This window comes from Battus philenor, unplaced genomic scaffold (assembly GCF_028537555.1).
Source record: "Battus philenor isolate CCGP_79_NKW_IND1 unplaced genomic scaffold, ilBatPhil1.0.hap1 SCAF_15, whole genome shotgun sequence".
NCBI lineage: Eukaryota > Metazoa > Arthropoda > Insecta > Lepidoptera > Papilionidae > Battus > Battus philenor.
In genome coordinates this window covers 12,667,838-12,688,026 of record NW_027181677.1, presented here as the reverse complement: position 1 = coordinate 12,688,026, position 20,189 = coordinate 12,667,838, and the positions used below count along the sequence as shown (strand labels likewise).

General features: G+C 35.1%; 1 protein-coding gene across 1 annotated transcript in view; it reads right to left on the bottom strand.

Moving 5' to 3' along the window:
• Positions 1 to 11,727: 11,727 nt before the first annotated feature.
• Positions 11,728 to 20,189, bottom strand: part of Pten (phosphatase and tensin-like protein) — a 101,675-nt gene continuing 93,213 nt past the window's right edge. Inside the window, exons 5-9 of the mRNA XM_068761548.1 lie at positions 19,285 to 19,466; positions 18,256 to 18,463; positions 16,391 to 16,488; positions 14,624 to 14,759; positions 11,728 to 11,792 (exon numbers count right to left, since the gene is read on the bottom strand). Of these exons, the coding sequence (XP_068617649.1) occupies positions 11,728 to 11,792; positions 14,624 to 14,759; positions 16,391 to 16,488; positions 18,256 to 18,463; positions 19,285 to 19,466 (689 nt within the window). The remainder of the gene's footprint in view (positions 11,793 to 14,623; positions 14,760 to 16,390; positions 16,489 to 18,255; positions 18,464 to 19,284; positions 19,467 to 20,189) is intronic.

The window sequence follows — 20,189 nt, the reverse complement described above, 5'->3', positions numbered from 1 at the left end:
CTTGATAAAACAGTAGTCAATACAAAAAATAATAGTCATTGATATATTCTATAGCAATATGTTGCTGTTTTACATGTTTGCGACGAAGTTTTGGTCATCCGAGTCGAGTGAAACAGCGAATTTTGCAATTGACGAGACGCAGACGAGATTTTTAACCCTTTCCACTCCAAGGCTGTTATGTAGCATCGATAAAATTTAATTGAATTATAGTATCTTGCAATTCTAGAATATGTTTCATTCATTCATGATTTAAACATTTTAGTAACAAAAATCTTTCCCCTTTTAAAATTTTCCGCAAAAAGAAGTATTACACCATATCGAGCATCACTCGACAGTGGAGCTTGTGGAACAAAATCAGTGTCGAGTGACGCGACATTGGATTGGAAAGGGTTAATAACAGACATGTTGACATTTATACCTTCTCCCATCTTGCCGCTCACACCTCAGGAGTTGACCAGTACTTGTGCGCAAACAATAAAAATAACCTTTTGTTTTTATATCGTAAATACTATCGCTTTTTTTAAATAAAGTTATTGAAAATAACATGAAAGACCGTATTAAATTTTCCTTTTTATTATCGGATTAATATAAACCGTTTAGAGAAAATCACTATCCAACGAAAAGTAACACATTGCACTGACTGTACACTGTAACATGCAACTGGTTAGAGAATCCACATGGAGATAGATTAATAAAGTAACACCGATGCATCTACTAGACCACACAGCGCGCAGATCAAGGTTGTACGACTGTAAGAAAAAGACCAATATTTAGCCACTTCCGCACATGCAGTGGCGAATTACACAACTGCAAACACAGAGTTTGGCACTAATCGGTGGAACATAACTCCTGAAGATGCCCCGTGGAGGGGTAAAACACGTGTTGAGTGATTTGACGGTGGCAGTTGTGTAATTCGCATTACTTGCCGCATACGCATTTATTAGCGGGCTGGTGGGAGGTGCACTTTGTTGCACGACTACCACTGCATGTGCGGAAATGGCTAAATATTGGTCTTTTTCTTACTTAGGATGGACTTCCGCAAGGTAACGCCTGATTCCACTAAATATTGTACGACTGTGTCATACAGTAAAATTCGACAATGTTGGTTGTTGACGTAACTTTCATTCTAATAGATTTCTATATAAATAATACGACTATTATATGAATTGTTTAGTCATCATAAGAGAATAAATCACTCTATAGGTTTCATTAAGCATAGAAGAGTGCTTCGAGCCTCTTTACGTACCTGACACTTTCATGGCATGTTACAGTGGGCAGACATCTTAGAAATAATTAAAAGTTGCACATGTTGACTGGCGACCGAGCCACTAGGTGAACTAACGACGCTCAAGGTCGAGGGGTAGCGCTGGATGCTAGCAGAAAGACAGTACGTCGTGGTGATCATTGGTGGCGTCCCGTGCCTTGTGGTGGTCTGTATTTTTTTTTCTCTCGTACCCCTATCTTTGGTGGGACAGGGACTTTATGGGCAATTTTATTTATTCACATATTTATTTTTTATTTTCATTCTCTACTTTCATTCTATTCTTTTATGCCACAATTCTTTCTTTGGTGGTCTGCATTCAAAGCGCTCATCAGAAGTCGTTAAACACCACCTTGTCCCGGAGCGTCCATTCGAGTACCAGTCTTTCTGGAAATCTCTGGGGGTAGACCTATGTCCAATAATGGACGTCTTACAGCTATATCTTACAGACATAAACCTCCAGTGATTGCATGACAGGATTCAAATGAAACATTCGTGTATATACATCAATATATTTTATTTTACATAGTTTGTCTTTAACTCAACGCAACTATTCCGGAGCTCCTCAAAATATAAAAAAGACAAAACAAAAAAATATGACATATGAGATCTTTTACTTACTAAGATAAGAAAAAATTTACACATTTCAATAACTGTGGAACTAAGAATTTCTCTTACGATTCATAGACGAAAAAAAAAACAGTTTCGCGGACCAGGGCTTTATTGGTGGTTCGACGGATCTGTTACCAGGGCACCGTTATGGTTTCATGTCGTCTCGCGTCCAGGACGCAGAACAAACCTTCCTGAATACACCATGATATTACATCTACCTTCTAGCACTGTGGCTGCATGCGGGTACATGCACATGTGGGTACATCGAAAACGCTACCAATAGAACCCTGCCCGCCGCACTAATCTGTATCCAATTGACACTAGTATCCACTGAGCCTATCGTAACAACGCACATTGTCAAGTCTTATATTACATTTATTTTCATTTGTTAATAATTATACAAGGCATATTCTCGTCCAGCGCAAGCGCAGTACGTTGGCAGTCGACGCGCGACATCGGACCAGTAACACGTGCCAAGAATTGCTTCTTCGACGAACCGGGTCCAGCGATGAGAAACATCACTAACCTAAACACTGCAGACGCCTGCGCCCGCAGCCGGACATCCTTTAAGTATAATCGTCATAAGATCACATTTTTTATAAGGCAAACAACAATCTTTAAAGCTAAACCTTTGATGAAAGGGTGGAGTGGGTGGCGCTCGATCGGGAGACCGGTGGCGAACAATTCCTCGCAAGCGACGAACAATTCGTACGACCGTCTGTCTGGAATGGAGACGTCTAATACTAAACGCGACGTTAAAAAATATTTCAACGAAAAAAAAAAAAGAAAAGATAATCGACAGATAACATTAACTCTGTATGCACCAAACGCGACCCGAGAGCAACCTGCAGTCGCGTCGATCCGACCTCACCTAAACGCACAGAATCGTTCAAAAACAAACGTAATCCGTTAAATTCACAAAAGCACAGAAACGCATTAACCGAAAAAAAAGAGTAAACCTAAAACGAAAAATTTCATATCAATAATCGATTTCGAATTTTGTAAGCGATACAATGTAAAATTAAGTTACAAGCTAATTTATGAGAAACATGTTACAAAATTCATGACACTTGATAATAAAAAAAAAAAACAATTTTTCAAAAATATGGAAGCATTCGTGTGACTGGACAGCCTTAACCCAAAAAAAAAACTTACCAATACAAAGCCTAAACGAATCAAGGGAATATTTTTCAACAGTAGAACGCACGGCAGACATTTGGCTGTATTCGATGTTAACACAAATTAAAAAAAAATTGTCGACGCCGTCAAAATGGCGGGAAAACTTCCTTCAAATTTCCGCAGTGCATTCTATTATTGTACTCATTAATCGCCCTTCTAAAACAATTTTTTTTTGTTAATTTTTTTTTGAATTTATCTTGCAAATTCGCAATGACATTCCGACGATTCTATGACGCTCCTAGCCTATCCTAAAACTAACTTACATAACCTTTCCGTATTAAAATCTTAAGCCCATTGAAATGTCGAATAGTTAAACCGTTGATTTATCACGTCGCCACGAGTTGATAATGCGAGTGATATTTATTAAAATTTAAAGTATACATTGGACGATAGCGTGCGGTAGGCTTTGTAAGGACCCTACACGTGGAAATTCAGCATATGTTACAAATCTAACTCATTTACACCTTCCAAAACTAATTTTCTCTTCTCTGGTTCAGTCACCAGTTTTTATGTTTTATTTACGTCTATCAGTTTCTTTCAAAACATGAATACAGAAACGTAGTTTACTGTTGCCTATCAGGTTATTTCAGAAAAATCTAAAATCAATTTCACAATTCTTTCATATACCATTGCAAAATTATAAATTTTGACAAAAACATCTTTTAAAATTGCGTTCATTGCCGATGGAAAATATTCAATAATCTTTATATGGCATCAATTGAAATATCATCATAGAAACTAACCATTGTAATCTGGAATTTAAAAAATTTTTGTTAAAAATGAATGACATATATACATAGGTACAACATTCATTATTCAAATTGTAATTCTCGTCAATAAAATATGAAAAAAAAAATTAATATCGCATGCAGAATTGTTTTAAAATACGCTTTATCAAATGCGCTGTCTATGATGAAACATTTGTACTTTATTGAGATATAAAACTACCCTACTAATGCATTCTCATGGGCGTTGCGTGAAACAGTTGAATCAAATTTTGGGCATTCAGATTTTATCACTCAAAATGTAACATACGCGCTTACGAAATACAATGCATTTTAAAATGACATGCATAATTTTTTCAAATGAAACTATTTTTTAAAATATTGCCATGCTATGTTTGCCTTATTCATCATATACCCTCTGCCATGAAAAATCTATTTTGTATTCAATTCACGGTGTTCACGTTAAAAACTTTCCTAGATTGGATATTTGGTTGCATATTTACCTATAGTTGAATTGTTGGCTTATTATGGAAAGAATTTTTGCATTAAAAACTCTGGGAAGCAAAGTTGTATGGATTATCATGTTTGTGCGAATACATTCCGAAAATCATTCCTTTAGTTAAATCTATTAGTTAACGCCATCTCCACAATTTCTTAGCTTTATTATATATTTATCTGAGTAAATATGTTTCCGAATATCCAATCTTTGCTCTAAATTAGCAATTGGTTAACATTAATACAACAAATTATAATAAAAAAGAAAAAAGTCTATTGCATTTGCGACCAACACTTCGCCAAATATGATGATGAGATGAAAAGATGATGATAGATGAATGAGTTGATGACGGTGGTGAAATAAAGAATTGTGGTGATTATGGCGATGAAAATGATAATGACCGAAGTGTTGGCGTAAAATGAATAGACAAGACTTTTCTAGAAAATAAACATGGTTTTAATGGAATAGCTGTTAATGTCAATATCGAAAGGATTAAATCCTGTATAATGACATATGTCAATCGTAAATATAGATTATAAAAAAATCCGTATTTTTTTTAAATAAAACCTAAAAGGAGAATTTAATAAGGAGCTTAATAGTAAAAAGTTTCAAACTGTCAATGTATCGATAAATAAAACTCTGTCCGATTTAAATTGTATACACAAGATTGAATGTAAAATTTAGTATTTTCTAGAATCACTAACGCAAATATTCTAGAATGTTCGACTGAGAAACTGCGTATTATGGCGTAACAAAATTAAACGTAACGATTTTTTTGATTTTCTTTTTAGATTTTTACCACGAGGACAACAATGTCTGACTGCGATGTTAGGTAGACATTTTATCGATGCAATAGCGAACTAGTATATGTCAGTGTAAGGCTTGAAATATATGAGTATGCCGTACTAAGGGATGTTCGTAGAATAATTCCATTTTCATACCCTCGCATATTTCAAATGATAATGCGTAAAATTATAATTTAAAATGTAAGTACAATGAACATTAAATTTCAAATACCGTCCAATTGTATAAAAATTCAGGAATCCAAACATTACATACAGCGATAAATATTGCACATCGACCTTTGGAAAGAGACAATCGGCTAACTTCGGCTTCGTAGAGCGTTATCTCTGTCGCACGTCTGACAAAACGTCACTTAGGTAGTGTGAGACAGTGGTAATGCTCTACGAAGCCGAAATTAGCCGATTGTCTCTTTCCAAAGGCCGATGTGTAATATTTATTGCCGGATACTGTAAATGTTAATTTAAAATATATATTTCACGAGTCTATTTCCAGTAGTTTTACTATGGAGTCATACCAGTGACCGGTTGTATATCCAAATGCAATTAATTAATAGAGATACAGACATTGGTTATTTTAAAAAAAGAACTTCATTAATGTAATACTGTCTCATAGTTTTGTTTTACGTAAACTTCAAAGCATATATCTTTCTTATTTTTTTTTCTGCGCATTATTATTGCATTTTAAAGTAGTATTATCAGTGTTTTGTTTTTTTATCGAAAATCTATTAGGAAATAAATCTACTTATCAAAATACAGGTGATATTCTGAAAACGGAAGATCTTTGACCTGTATGTGTGCTGGTTATGACATATAGATCTGAGATATGTTCTTTTACAAAAGGCCCTATAGCTTCGAGGTTACTCAAAGAGCAATTATAAAGGTATATACAAAGAATTACGCTTGGATATCGAATCAGAAATGAGATTTCTGAAGAATCAATGTCACCGGTGTAGCTTGAAATTGCACGCTTGAAGTGGCAGCGGGAGGGGTACATCACTCGTGCAACCATCCAACTTTAGGGTTCCGTTTCGAGTGGCGATCACTAGTAAAAGCGACGTGGGTAGTACTCTCGCTAGGGAAGTTGGATCTACGCCATCTAGTCACTGGTTGACCAGCACAAAATTGGTCAAGTATTGATACGAACTACTCAATAAAACTATTGGAAATAGGTAATTTTACGATTTCATGATAAAGTTTGACAGTCGAAACTATATTGTCATTGGATTGGATAAGAAAAATGTCAATGGCATCGAAGGTAATGGCCGGTAGTTCAAACACGGTTTATACACGAATCCGACGCAATAGGCCCGTGGTGGGATCATCCGAGTCGCCGGCTCGGCGTGTATTTCTATTAAAATTAAACACGTTACAAATGAAACGACTTACCTAAAAGAGAAATGAGCATACACGTACGTAATAAACCATTGATTCCGATTTCGAGGAACGCGTAAACAAATTAATATATAAAAAAAAAGAAAATCACACGAAACTGTGAAAATAAATAAACGATCTCCGTGGAAATCAAAACCTTTTTTTTTTCTTTTTGGTTGGATAACGTATGAAGTGATTGTTTTGTACTATATCTTCATTGCATGCCTTGATACGCATCGAGTATCGATGTTGGAATACAATGTTCGAAGGTGAAATCAGAAAACTCGTGTAGTCTGATGTAAGTATCGGATGCATGTATATCGGTACGTTCTCTTCAAATGTACACCTAGAAGTATTAATCATGCACAAAAATTGCTTGGTATACACCAATGAAACTCTTTAGTAATTTTAAGTTTTGACAATGAAATAAGAAAGAAATTACACAAAACTTATTACTGACTTTATCTTCAAAGACATGGAATTTTATTTCGACCCGTTTCAACTAACTTATATAGAGGGAACGAAAGATTTTTGTTATGAAACAGATTTTATTATTCGAAACACTGGCCTTATAGGGCTATAGCCTATTGAGTTTAGATTAAAAAAATAAAGTTTCGTTTTTAATTGCTGCGAAATAAATTGGAAATATTCATGGCCAGCTATATAATTTAAATAGATATTAAAATTTAAATCAAAACAAGTCCAGGCATGAATTTTAAAAATATACTATGACAAATGTAAAGGAGGTTGGTATAGTGTTACCGAAACCGCTGTACCCTGCTAGCGGTAGGCGCGTGACGATACATGGGCAGTATCGGCCGCTGTGTTCCATCATAAGACGGCACGTATGGTCTTGTTTCCTCAACCCCCACCTCACCGCACTTTCCTAAGGCGCAGTACAGCGATTACGGTGGCACTTATATCACAAGACAACCCGCGTGTAATGAGTTTATACTTCACCTTCAAACATCGATTCCAAATACGACGCGTATAGTGAGAAAAAAACATCTTTACAAATAACATCTGAAAAAAAATCGAATACATGAAAAACTGGCCGTTAGTTAACAATATATCGTTTTATAAAATTAAGCCGAGACATTTTCAAACTCATTTTTGAACGAAAACAACACAACGGCATTCGGAATTCAAATCTCAAAATTCGTTACTACTGAATATTCAGCTCGTGTCATGATCGGTACAAAAATAAGTTTCAAAATTACAACTGCTATAAATAAGGAGGTAAGAAATATTTCGTACTTCTCAGCAGGGAGCGCGCGCTACTGTTGCGGCCGCCATCTTGTAAACATGTCGCGCGAAAACAAACTACCCGCGTAAACCAAAGACAATATTTTTTTAATTGTATCACATAAAATTGAATTAATGTACTAAAATGTATTATTATGTATGATCAAAGACAGCTCAAACATATACAATTCTATATACAAATAGGTTATTATATATATTCTTTTCTACCATTTAAAATAGATTGTATATGAAAACAAAATTTTAAAAAAGGCTTCAATTTCATAAACAAAGTCAGATCTCCGAATACTGTACCAGTGTGTACAAACTGTGTTATATGGCAACACTAATGTAAAACCGCAGAATTTACTTTAATGAACCAAGTATAAGAGAAACTAGGTATATTTTATTCCTAATAGGTGATACCGACTGAAATCATAAACATTTCATTTTTAATACCCAAGGCTTTAACAACTGTATAGTTAAAAATATCAGTTCTCATTTATGAGGGTACTTCGGAAAAAAAGTTTGACTCTAAAACCAAAATTGCTAAATGAAAATCATTAAATTTATTAATATTGAAACTATTGATGGTATATTAAAATAAGATCTCTTAGTGCAGTAAATCAAAAAAAATAGTTCAGGCTTTAGCAATAGTGGTAATGGGTAGACCACAGCTTAGACCAGATGGTTCCTGGGACATTAAGATTTTAGAGTGTTGACCACGAACCAGCAAGCACATGATACGTGTCTACCAAGAAGATGGATAGGTGCTTGATACAGGCTTACTACAGGTTACATTGGCAATAAATGAGTGGACCATTCTATGGTTGAAACAGTGAAATAAAACATTCGTTTACACTGAAATAATTTTCGTTCTCGTGGACATGTATAGAGATGTATCACACAGTAGCAAGCGCTCCGAGTATAATAGGCAGAGTAAAAAAATATCGTAATAGAAACAATTCAATGTACTTATCAGTCATAAGATCTACGTAATTACATTTAGATAAGAGCATACGTTGTGACCAAACTCTATTAAAACAGACGGCGCCTTTTTCTTCACCGACTGCTACACCGCCAATACACTTCCAGTCCACAATTGGTTTTAAAATGTAAAATTTCTAAATAATTTATATATCCATACAGATTTTTCTGTAGTTCAAATCGGTGACTTACAAAAAGTAAGTTATTTTATAAAGACAGTTTATTCAAATTAAATATTAGAACCGAAGATAAAGTCAGGAGATGTGAAATGTATTGGCGGAGAGAGATAAGACTTTTATACAAACTCATCAAACCGTCCATTCAGCACTCTGTATTATCACATTTCTTTTTTTTTAATTAAAAAAAGACCAATCGTCGACTTCCCGTTCAACATCCAACAGGGCAATGGCACAACCCGCGTTATTATTCTATACTCGTATATCTACACATTTTAGACACACACAGAACACTACAAGTCTGTAAAGTCACTATGGTAAAGGCTTCAAGTGAAACTAGTCTTTACGGCACCGTGTTAAAGTTCAAGCCTTTGCCACATAGTGGAGGGGAGTAAAGCGGTTTATAGAAGTGGTGAGCCCAACGATCCCACGTGCCACCCTCACAAGTACGTGGATTCACCTGAAAATGTAAGAAACCCATTTAAGCGCCGTGAACGAATGAGGTGCCACAGACTGGCGAGTTCGTTTGAGCCGTCATAGTATCCGGCCTATGATTTGGCACGTATGAAATATCTTTGATATTATAATTAAAAAAAAACTACTCTTATATACACATATTGAGTAGTGTATACAAATATTTGTGGCGTGCCAAATCAAATGCCAGACACTATATCTTATATCACTTTCGAATTAAATTAATTTTGAATTGTATTTTAAAATAATCATGTTATTTTTAGAATTAATAAATAATATGCGTACTCAAACAAACTCCGGTGACTTACAATCAGTAATAATTTTTAAACGCCATAACGAGACATTAAAGAAAATATATATTAACGAAAAGGTAATGTTCTTAGTGAAAAAATTAAAACTGAAATTTTACTTTAAATATTAATATGTAATTCCAATTTAACATATAAACTGTTTTTAATTGTTATTTTTTTTTTAAATGTCACTGATCGACAAAGACAAAATCTGTACCAAGCGACCATAAGTCATTTTAATTTTTTTTTTTTTCAAAAAGAACATCGCAATGGTTGAGTTATAAAGCAAAAAGAAAATATACCAAGGAAGGCGTTTAAAAATTTCTGCATGAGGCATGTGTGATGCGTCCAGTGGGCCAAGCGCGATGCAAAATGAACTCATACATGTAGGATATACACATAGATGGGTGAAAATCAACTTGCTTGGGTTGTATCAACTTTAGGCAATTACTAATCAATTTCGACTTTGACAATTTATTTGACATCTGTCAATGTCATCTGACGTTTATTGTCACTTATGAAAACCGTTCAATTTCATTATGATTTTTTAATAAAACTATTTGCGCCACTCAATTTTAGAGCGATATATAGGGTGATTGGTTATAGCTTATTTGTTATTGCTCTTATGTTTACACCGATTTCAAATTAAGTCTATATAAAATAATCACTCTGAAATATATTGCATTATTTAATTTTTTAATTGAATTATGACAGGCCAATACTTTCTTACCTCTCCCTTACAAAGTTTGCAGAGACAGGTAATAAATAATTATTAATTTCAACATGTAATGTCAATTCCAATTTTTAAATTTTGAAACTACAGGCAGGCTGTACTATACATGATTTCACAGTAAAAGAGCTATATATTCGAACTTTTAATGCTTTTACACCCATAACCAATCATACTGTATAATTTTTTTTTTTTTCATTTTACTAAATACCTAATTTTGATATAACCCAAAAGGATAATGCAAGGGAATATATTACACCAACATTTACACATAACACACTCCACAAAGAAGGAATAGAATGACCATACAACATTTATGTGAATGGACATTCTACCTCTAAAACAATGAACAGAAAACAAAACACCTATTAAACAAAAACAATTTGTTTTGTCTCCTACTCCATTACTATAGACAAAACGAAACATGAGACTTAGAATTCTATAACAGAACAAACATGCAAAAGACTAGATTTTATATGTAATTGACTAAAAGTGTATTACACATCAACGATGCATTTGTTCTGAAATAGTAAGCAAAACGAAAATAACAAATCACGATATAGGATAAGCACAATTCACAAATATTAGTATGAGGGTAATGTATCGGGATCTTATAGCTAGAACATTAACGACAGGTGACATGAGGGCAAGCGTGATGGTAAGAGAAGAACTTGTGAAGCAAACTGTACGTGCTGGTGGTGTGATTTACATTCGTTTCTATATGTGTTCTCTGTGATTGGGACATGTGTGTTTGAATATTTTGTAAATTGTATGTAAATTCTAACCACACTGCATGACAGCAGGAATATTAATTATTTTTACTAATATCTCCAAATTAAATTTTACATTATTTACTCGTATGTAAATATAGGCACTATTTTAAATATATCATCATATTCCTTTGAGTGCCATGAATTTTGTACAAATAATGTGTTTAGATCATATTTACAAATGTACATTACATCTGTGTATAAAATACTTGCATAAATATTTACTTGTGTATGTATGAAATTAATGGTGTTATATGTATGGTAGTATGGGTGTACACATGTGTTAATAAATTTGTAATCACACATGTGTATAGGAGATGAATTTATGAGTGTACATGTGTATTAATAAATGTGTGGTCATATTTACAAGCTCATATTTGATAAGTATACGTGATTATGTGTTGATTTATATACATATGTATGGAAGATGCGTGTAAGACTATATAAATGTATGGTTATTTGTAAATGCGCATGTAAGATATGTATGAGTGTATGTGTTGATACATGTGACTATATATATCATATATCGGACTTAGACATGTGAGTATGTATGGAAGTGTGTATGGAGGTGAGTGTGGAGATATGTGCGCGTGCGTCGTGCGTGAAGATATTTACGTGTGCGGCGCGTCGTCGGGCGACAGCTGGCGGTAGCGGCCCACGCGCTCGCACACCGGCCCTGCCACCACCACCCACACATGTTAACTACAGCCCTCCATCTCTTAATAGGTCCTAACAAACACGCCTAACTTTCCATGTACCCTTGCCCTATTTCGAGACGCTGTTCATAACTAAAATTATCGTATACTTTTAACTTAAAGCAATATCTTAAATATAAATATATATTTTTACTTAGCGATGAAACTATAATATATTCTGCATTGTTTAAAAACGGATATATAGAACAAAACATGATATTAATAACTTAGTTAATTCAAATAGCCGTAGACGCAATAGTAGCTTAAACATAGAGGAAGTTCAAAGATAGCTTTCATATAATATATTAAAGAAATGCATAAATAATGGAGCAGCCAACTGAGAAATATTACGCAGATAAATTCAGCGAAGGCACTAATACTTCAAATTTTATAAATTTTTCATCATTTGAATAAAACGAAGTATAAAACAAACACTCATAATGATGAAAATATATCACTATGGTACCACCATAAGGAAATAGATAGACATATTTAATTCACTATTCTAAGAAATAAATCGGTGATAAAATATAATTTAGACACTACTAACAACCCCATACATAGACCATACATAGTCCTTCCATGGAAAACTTTCAGAAATGTTTTTCATAATTTCAAATGATTTACTAAAAACTGTGATCACATAAACTCAGGTGAACTGTGTGATATATTTAAAACTTTTCAATTATAAATGACTAAATACAATATTATAATAATTGGCATTTACTTAAATGTTCAGCACGCTGAGTAATATTATTTAATACTATATATATGAAATGCTTAGTATACTTTTGGAATTTACGAGGTTCGTAATTGGAATGCTTCTGTATATTATAAATAATTAAATTTCAAATGGAATTGTAAATGATGTAATTGACTTTTGTGGTCTTTTTATATTTCAAATATAACTATGCTTTATTAATGTCACAAGACGAACCGTACGCGCCATCGGACCCCCTTTCTGCACCCGCACAATAAACCTAACGAATGCTTAAATATAATCGTAAACTAACAACAATTAATATATAAATCCTTATAACATAACTCACGTAACACTGCAGAGCGGTATAAGGCATTTGTGTTCTAATACATTCAACAAACTCACATACTATTGTAATGTTAAAGAAATTAAAAAAACAATTAATTTCTGTCAATAAATATGCTTTAGTTAATTAGTATATAATCAATAGTTCCCAATATTAACGCCATATACATATGTGCAATTTGATTATTAGGACGGAAAATATACTTTAATACAGAGTTAGACAACATGCGGGTCTTTAAAGACATTTAAGCGGCCCGTCTAGCATTCCAAAAAGTGAATTTATTTTATCGACTTTTTCCTATCAATATATTATGATAAAATTTATTATAATCAAGTGGTGGTACATGCTTAACCAAAACAATCTGGCTATGACGAGTTACTCGCACAGCGACTTGTTCAAACATGCAATTCGAACGCGACGCTTTCGCAAGATTTTTTGTATTGAATTTATAAATTAAAACTTTACTTTTATATCACTTTACTTTATTATTCTAATATTTATTATACATAATGTTTTGTAAAATATTTATAAGTGTTACTTTATGTGTTGCCCACCAAACAATTACCTCGTCTGCTGAACATAGGCCCACCCTAGAGTTAATAGGACGTAGGATATAAGTGTCCTAATATGTCCTAATGCATGTCATATAATTGTTTTTATTTAAACTTGTTTTATGAAGTTCAGAACACAAATGCAGTCTACCATCGAATCCATTCAAACTGACACATCAGACATAACCTTGGTAATCCGCAGTATATATCTATTCGAGCAGCCAACTCCTCAAACAATATCTATCATTTACAAATTTTTATATAGACTATACATTCTGCCTACTGCGGTATGAATAGAACTGTACATGCAAGAGATTTACATTTTCTAACAACAATTCCGACGTTTGGTTATATATATTATGCTGTTGTAGTTAAATAGAAATCATATTACTGTCTGTTCATACTTCAAAAATATAATAGATGCAATTAATAGAATAACAATAGAAGATAAAAGAATCATTGCACCTACTTAACCATTGCTTTCGTACTGGGCATTGTGAACATACTTTTCTAATAAGTTTCTTTCAAGAAATAACTGTAATATTGAACAATTTTTGTCTTTTAATAACATAAGTAATGCTTAATTACACAAAGACATTAAAAACATATTTTATTAGAGATTATATACTTTTTCATTCATTTTCAGTGTTCAATTCAATGAGATAGCTTTCATAGCTTTGACAAGCTTAGGGCTTAGTTCTGAAATCTATGGATTGAGTGTTTTGTATATGTTATATACATAACACAACGAATTTCTAATAAGATCAGCAATAAAAATATAGAAACTTGCAAAGAATAATTGTACTACAATTACACACTTTCAATATTTAGATTTTTAGCAATAATATTTATAACCAAATGCCATCATTGCGATCCACTATGAATCATCCCTGTGCTTTTTTTTCCTATTCTCGGAGAATTTTGTAAATCCCCTCCACGATGCTCTAACATCTCCAAGTGACAGCCTTGGTCTTGACCTAGTATGGGAGTCAGCTATTGCATGGTCCGAGCAGACTTTTGGTAATTTTGCCCCGGGTGCTGTTAAGCATTCCGGTGGACATGGAGTAGATACCCAGGGAGAATCTGACGGCAAATTATCCTTAGCGTCATCACCCAGCCATGGTTTCGCGTTTTGCGTTAATTCAGGGTCCCATGGTCCTTCGGGTAGCTTTGTATGTGAATCGGAGTCCCAGGGTGGCGGGGGTGCATTCTCACCGGAGTCCCAGTGTCCGTCGGGCTCCGTGTCGGGCTCAGAACCCGATGAGGACGAGGAGTAGGGCGGCGACGATGAGCGCACACAGTGCCCGCTGAACGTGGACGACGACGGCTGCTTCTGTACTATCAACTCGACCTGAAAAACGAAAACCATATTAAAATCATGTGACTTACATTTTAGTGACTTAAAACCCAGTTCAATTTATGCTCATGTTAGTAACAATTTCGTGTGAGCCCTTATCCATCGCAAAGCTAAACAACTTTTGAATCTTGAGTCATTTACATAACCCTGGATAAGTCTCCCTATTGCACCATCTCCCTTACGCATAACATAAACAAACTATTTTAAAGTTTTATAGGTTGACTATTGCCTAATGGTATTACTAGATCTTCTCTTAGGAAATGAAGATATTAGTGAGAGGCTAAGGCCAAAACAAACACAACATTCTTCGGAACTACATTTACAAGGTCCAATTTTCTAATCACGCTAATTAGTAAACTTTTATTATGAAATTTTCGTCATAAACTATGTTATAAATTATATGTATAAAACGTTTATAATTGTAATTTTTTTATGTTCTGACAATTTAACCGTGTTATGAATATACATAGTTTTGATTTAATATTTGCTTATCCCTTTATATCGCTATACACATAGCATCAATAACAGTGACCACTTGTGCAAGTCCTGAGAATAATGCTTAAAGCGCTATACTCAAATCACGTTTCTTTATAACACTTTTATAACTCTTTATAACACATCATTGGACAATGGCCTAATACAATCTCAGAGTTTTTTTTTTTTTTGTGGTTACAGTTACTTTCACAAAGTCTTTCATACAGCCTTACAATATTTTATTAATATTTATGTACTTTACTTCTAAAATCAATTATGTTATAATTGAGAGACAAAATACAAGTGTGTATTGCAATATCATTACATCTGTACTGAGTTCAATTTGTATTACCAGATAATTTTCAATTCCTAATATCTACTTCATTGTTACATCAGACAGACGTCTCGGAATATGAAACACACGCCAGGCCATGGCAGTATCACACCAAAAGTCAATTGTTGTTTCTAGAAGCTACGACGAGGTTCGGCCGAAGCACAACCATTTCTCAGAAAACCTGTATACAATATATATCTCTGTAAAAATTGTTGGTATTTTATCACATACATATCCTTTAACTGTATACAAACATATAATGCACAAGCTGTCCCCGGTTTGCTTTGCAAACTTAATATTTTTTTTTTTAGCTGATCTCAACTCAGCAAAAGGAATATTCCTATTAAATTTCAATTCTCTAAGCCCTATGGTTCCAGAGATATCATGATGAGCAGGTGCACAGATGTCATATATATAATATTATATGTATATATTTATGTGTACTGAGAAAACTCAAAACATGCTCGAAGACTTAATTGTTTTTATCAGCACATTAATGTTAATTTTATAAATGCATGAACAATGTTACTGGATAAATATGTTTTAACTCTGATATCCTGGAATATCAAAATAAAATTCCGGGTTTTAAATTATGAAGATGTGAATTAGCTGGCTATAAGTATAAAGCTGCCATTGAGATAACTCTCATAAAGCTATAGCTGACTTACAAAAATTTATTTATTAAACTAATTTAATATTATTTGTAAGATTTGTAATGAAGGTATATCCATGTTATGATTTCATCACAAAAGTAGCTTCACCCATTGCGATCACAACTTGTAAATCTTTACATAGTTCTTAATATTGTTATATGTACCTTAAAATCGGGGCTGTACAGTTTATGTTGCTTGTCTTTGTGCGCGTCGTCCAGCTGCCACTTGTTTAACGTCAACTTGAACGTTTCCAGGTTCGGACCTGCAGAAAGACAAACATTAAGTAAAAATAAATAAATAAATAAAAACTGTAATTCATACCGTTTAACCTTTTAAGTGCCATGAGGACCGCCGGCTACCTCACGATACCCAACAATAGGTGCCGTGAGGGCCGCCGGCTACCTCAAAATTTTTCATCTGTACATCTAAGGAATATTATTTTTTTCCGACCCTCCGGTAACTATTAGCATCATTAGGCACCTAGCAACTGGATCACGGGATGGTATACGATTTTCAGCATGTTTTAGAAGCGGTTACCATGGGTGCCAATGAGACCGCGGGCGACCTCACTTTTTATATAAAATTTACATTAGAATATGTATATAGAAACCTTTCTTTGTATTGAATTCACAATTTATTCATATTTCAAAGCTGGCTTTGAAAACCTATGGTGTTTTCTGTGTTACAAAAACGTGACCCGCCGGCGACTTCATGGCACACCGAGTACTCTGTTGCATTTAAGTGCCATGGAGGTCGCCGGCGGTCTCAGTACATAATGATATACATAATGTGTTATATTCATTCATAGAATGTAAAGATCCCAAATTTTGACATAAGGAAAGCCTACACTTGATATTTCCATTTGGCACCTGGGGAAGTCATGGCCAAAATAGCTTGGCAGTTAGAAGGTTAATTTGTGTGAGATCCCAGGGCGTCTCCAAAGTACTGAAGACTAGAAATTTTACTAGGTGGCATTCCCATACTGTGTTCAGAAAAATACTTCATAAATTAAAGGCAAGAAAAGGACCAATATTTAGCCACTTCCGCACATGCAGTGGTAGTCGTGCCAAACACAGAGTAGAGGCACTAATCGGTGTAACATAGCTCCTGAAGATGCCCCGTGGAGGGGTGAAATACGTGTTGAGTAATTTGGCGGTAGCGGTTGTGTGATTCGCATTGTTTGCCACATACGCATTTATCAGCGGGCTGGCGGGCGGTGCACTTTATTGCACAACTACTGCTACATAGCGGAAGTAGCTGTATATTAGTCCTTTTCTTACTTAGGATGGACTTCCGCGAGGTAACGCCTGACTCCATTAAATATTTAAATTAAAGGCTCTGCAGGCTCTGAATCTATATGTGCCGTCTTGAGAATCGAAATTAGAGAACTGACCATTTCCTAACCTTTATAGAATCTAGTTCGAAAAAAAAATGGAATCTTGAGTGAGAACTGGAAAGATCTGGATAAGGATATTGAGTGTTGAATGACTGGAGTTGTTTTATGGCCCCCACTATTGGGGACCTCTCATACACCCTGTCTCATTTTTGGGAACAGATCTTTTTTTGCCATTAATTATGTTTTCACATTTCCTTTTAATGTCATTCTCTTCTATCTATCTTCATATTATCATTCATTCATTTTCTATCAAACGTCACAAAATCTTACATTCTAATTTATTCTTAATTTTTTTCTTTGCATTGCCTCTCATCCTTTCCTCAACTATCATAGCACGGGGTATTTATCAAAGTTTACCGCAATATTTCTTATTCTGCTTAATTTTTATTTCTATCACAGATGTTACATAAATGACTGGTGTTTGAAAGGAGAGGGAGTTTTAAATGAGTTGTGTAGGAGTTGAACTGAGATGTACAGGAGTGGTAAATGAGAGATGAATGAGGGATAAGTCAGTTGTGTATCAATCTTATATGAATGGCGATTGAATTGTGTATGAGTGGTGAATAAGTGGTGTATGAATGGTGAATGAATGAGTACTAAATGAACGGTAAGTTATAAAGGAGTTAATCTCACTGTCGTCGGGCGGCGGCACGCGGACGGCGCCCACAGCGGCGGCCACGAAGAAGGTGTTGAACCAGAAGTGGAAAAGCTTGTCGCGGCGCATCATCTTGGGCTTGCAGTGCAGGTCGAGGCGCACGTCACCGCGCAGCGGCGTGCAGTGCGACACGTGCACGCGCACGCACGACGACGCCTTGCGCACCTCCTGGCTGCCCAGCGCCGTCTGCACAACGACACAAGTTTCTTCAAAAATATATTTTTTTGATCTGGCTTATACAGCTGCCTGAATGCCATTTGCACAGGCAGCGCGTAGGGGATGCTTAGCGCTAAAACTTCTTTTAATTTAGCGAAGTTCGGCGGCTCCCTGAGGAGCTTCGGCTGGCATCGCCTTAATTTCATCGGATAGGTAGGTCGCTCAACTCTTAGAAAGACATTCCATGTATATCAAAAGTAGCTATTCGAGCAGCTCTGGTGAGAGCCTGTGAGCTTGGTTAATGTAACAAGTTCTAGGTGGACAGTGTTGCCAATTTAGTGATTACACGTGAAGGTTTATCATTAATTAAATTGCAATTACTAATCAACATGTAATATCAACGGTGCCGCAACTGTTTCTTCCGTTAAGATATGCACCCTGCACGCATGGGAATGGACAGAGAGCAAAGTATTAGTAACAGGTTTATCATTTTAAATATTACGTATTGCTGTTGGCGTGGCTATTTAAATAAATATATATATATGGTAGGAGTTTCGCTGCGAGGTCGAATCAGATATGAGAAAATCCGCACAAAAACTAAAGTCACAGACCTAGCCAATTCGCATTTTGTTCGTGCAACTGATGACCGTTGGAGCCAAAAGGTTCTCGTGTGGCGACGACAAGCCGGTTGACGTGGTTAGGCCTCCCATTAGGTCTACCTAATGGGTAGACCTGGATAGGGTAGATAGAGTAGATAGGTAGACCGTCCGCCGCTGGATGCGAGCATAGCAAGACCATCGTGGATCATCGTATCGATCTTTGGAGGCCCGTGGCGAAGGCTGGGCGGGTACCTTGAAAGGCGGCTCGAGCTGCGTGGCGCTGAGCTCGAGCGTGCACTGCGCGCCGTTGAGCGTGGGCGGCGGGCTGAGCAGCAGCTCGCGCACATGCAGCTTGGTGGCCGTGTACTGCAGCCCCGAGCGCACCAGCGCCGCGTAGTACTCCACGTAGCGCCGCTGCGACGGGATCGTTACGCCTGCAACGCCGTGCAAACCATATCAATGTAAATACATCCAACACATGTTGTATACGGTCTTTTTTAACACTATTTTTTTGTTCTTATACGCATGTTGCGGAAGCGTTTCTATACAGCAACCAAACGTAATTGGAGAAATACGAAATCCTTTAAACCAAACAGTTGTGCTAGACATTGGCATATCCATATTATTCTACAGACGATAGCATCTTGGGTCTAGACTGTAATAGAATTTGCACCTTGCACGTTTGTTATCAAGTATCGATGAATAGTTAAAATTTATTTTCACCCTCAATTTCAATTGCTTTTTTTATATTTTTTGTCCATTTTGGTTGAATTTTGATTGTACACTAATAATTTTTGTTAAATAAAAATGAATTGATTTTATTATTACTTCCTTTGCAATTTGGTTTTTTTTTTTGAAAATATATTGTTTTAACCATATATTACACGTATTTTTATAGGATTTTTGAACACTTTTCTGAGGAAAGTTTTTAAATAAACTTCCCTTAACACATTCAACGAAATGTAGAAAATTTTGTTTTACTAAAGGAATAATTTTATTGTCCCTCGTACCCAATTCTGAACTCTTGTCGTACATCACATACATCACGTTAAAAACCAGAAAAGATTTTTAAGGTGACGTATTGCCAAATAAAATGAAAATTTTATTCCGTCATAATTGCTTAAAAATGCTATCGAAAGACAGAAGTCATTAATATA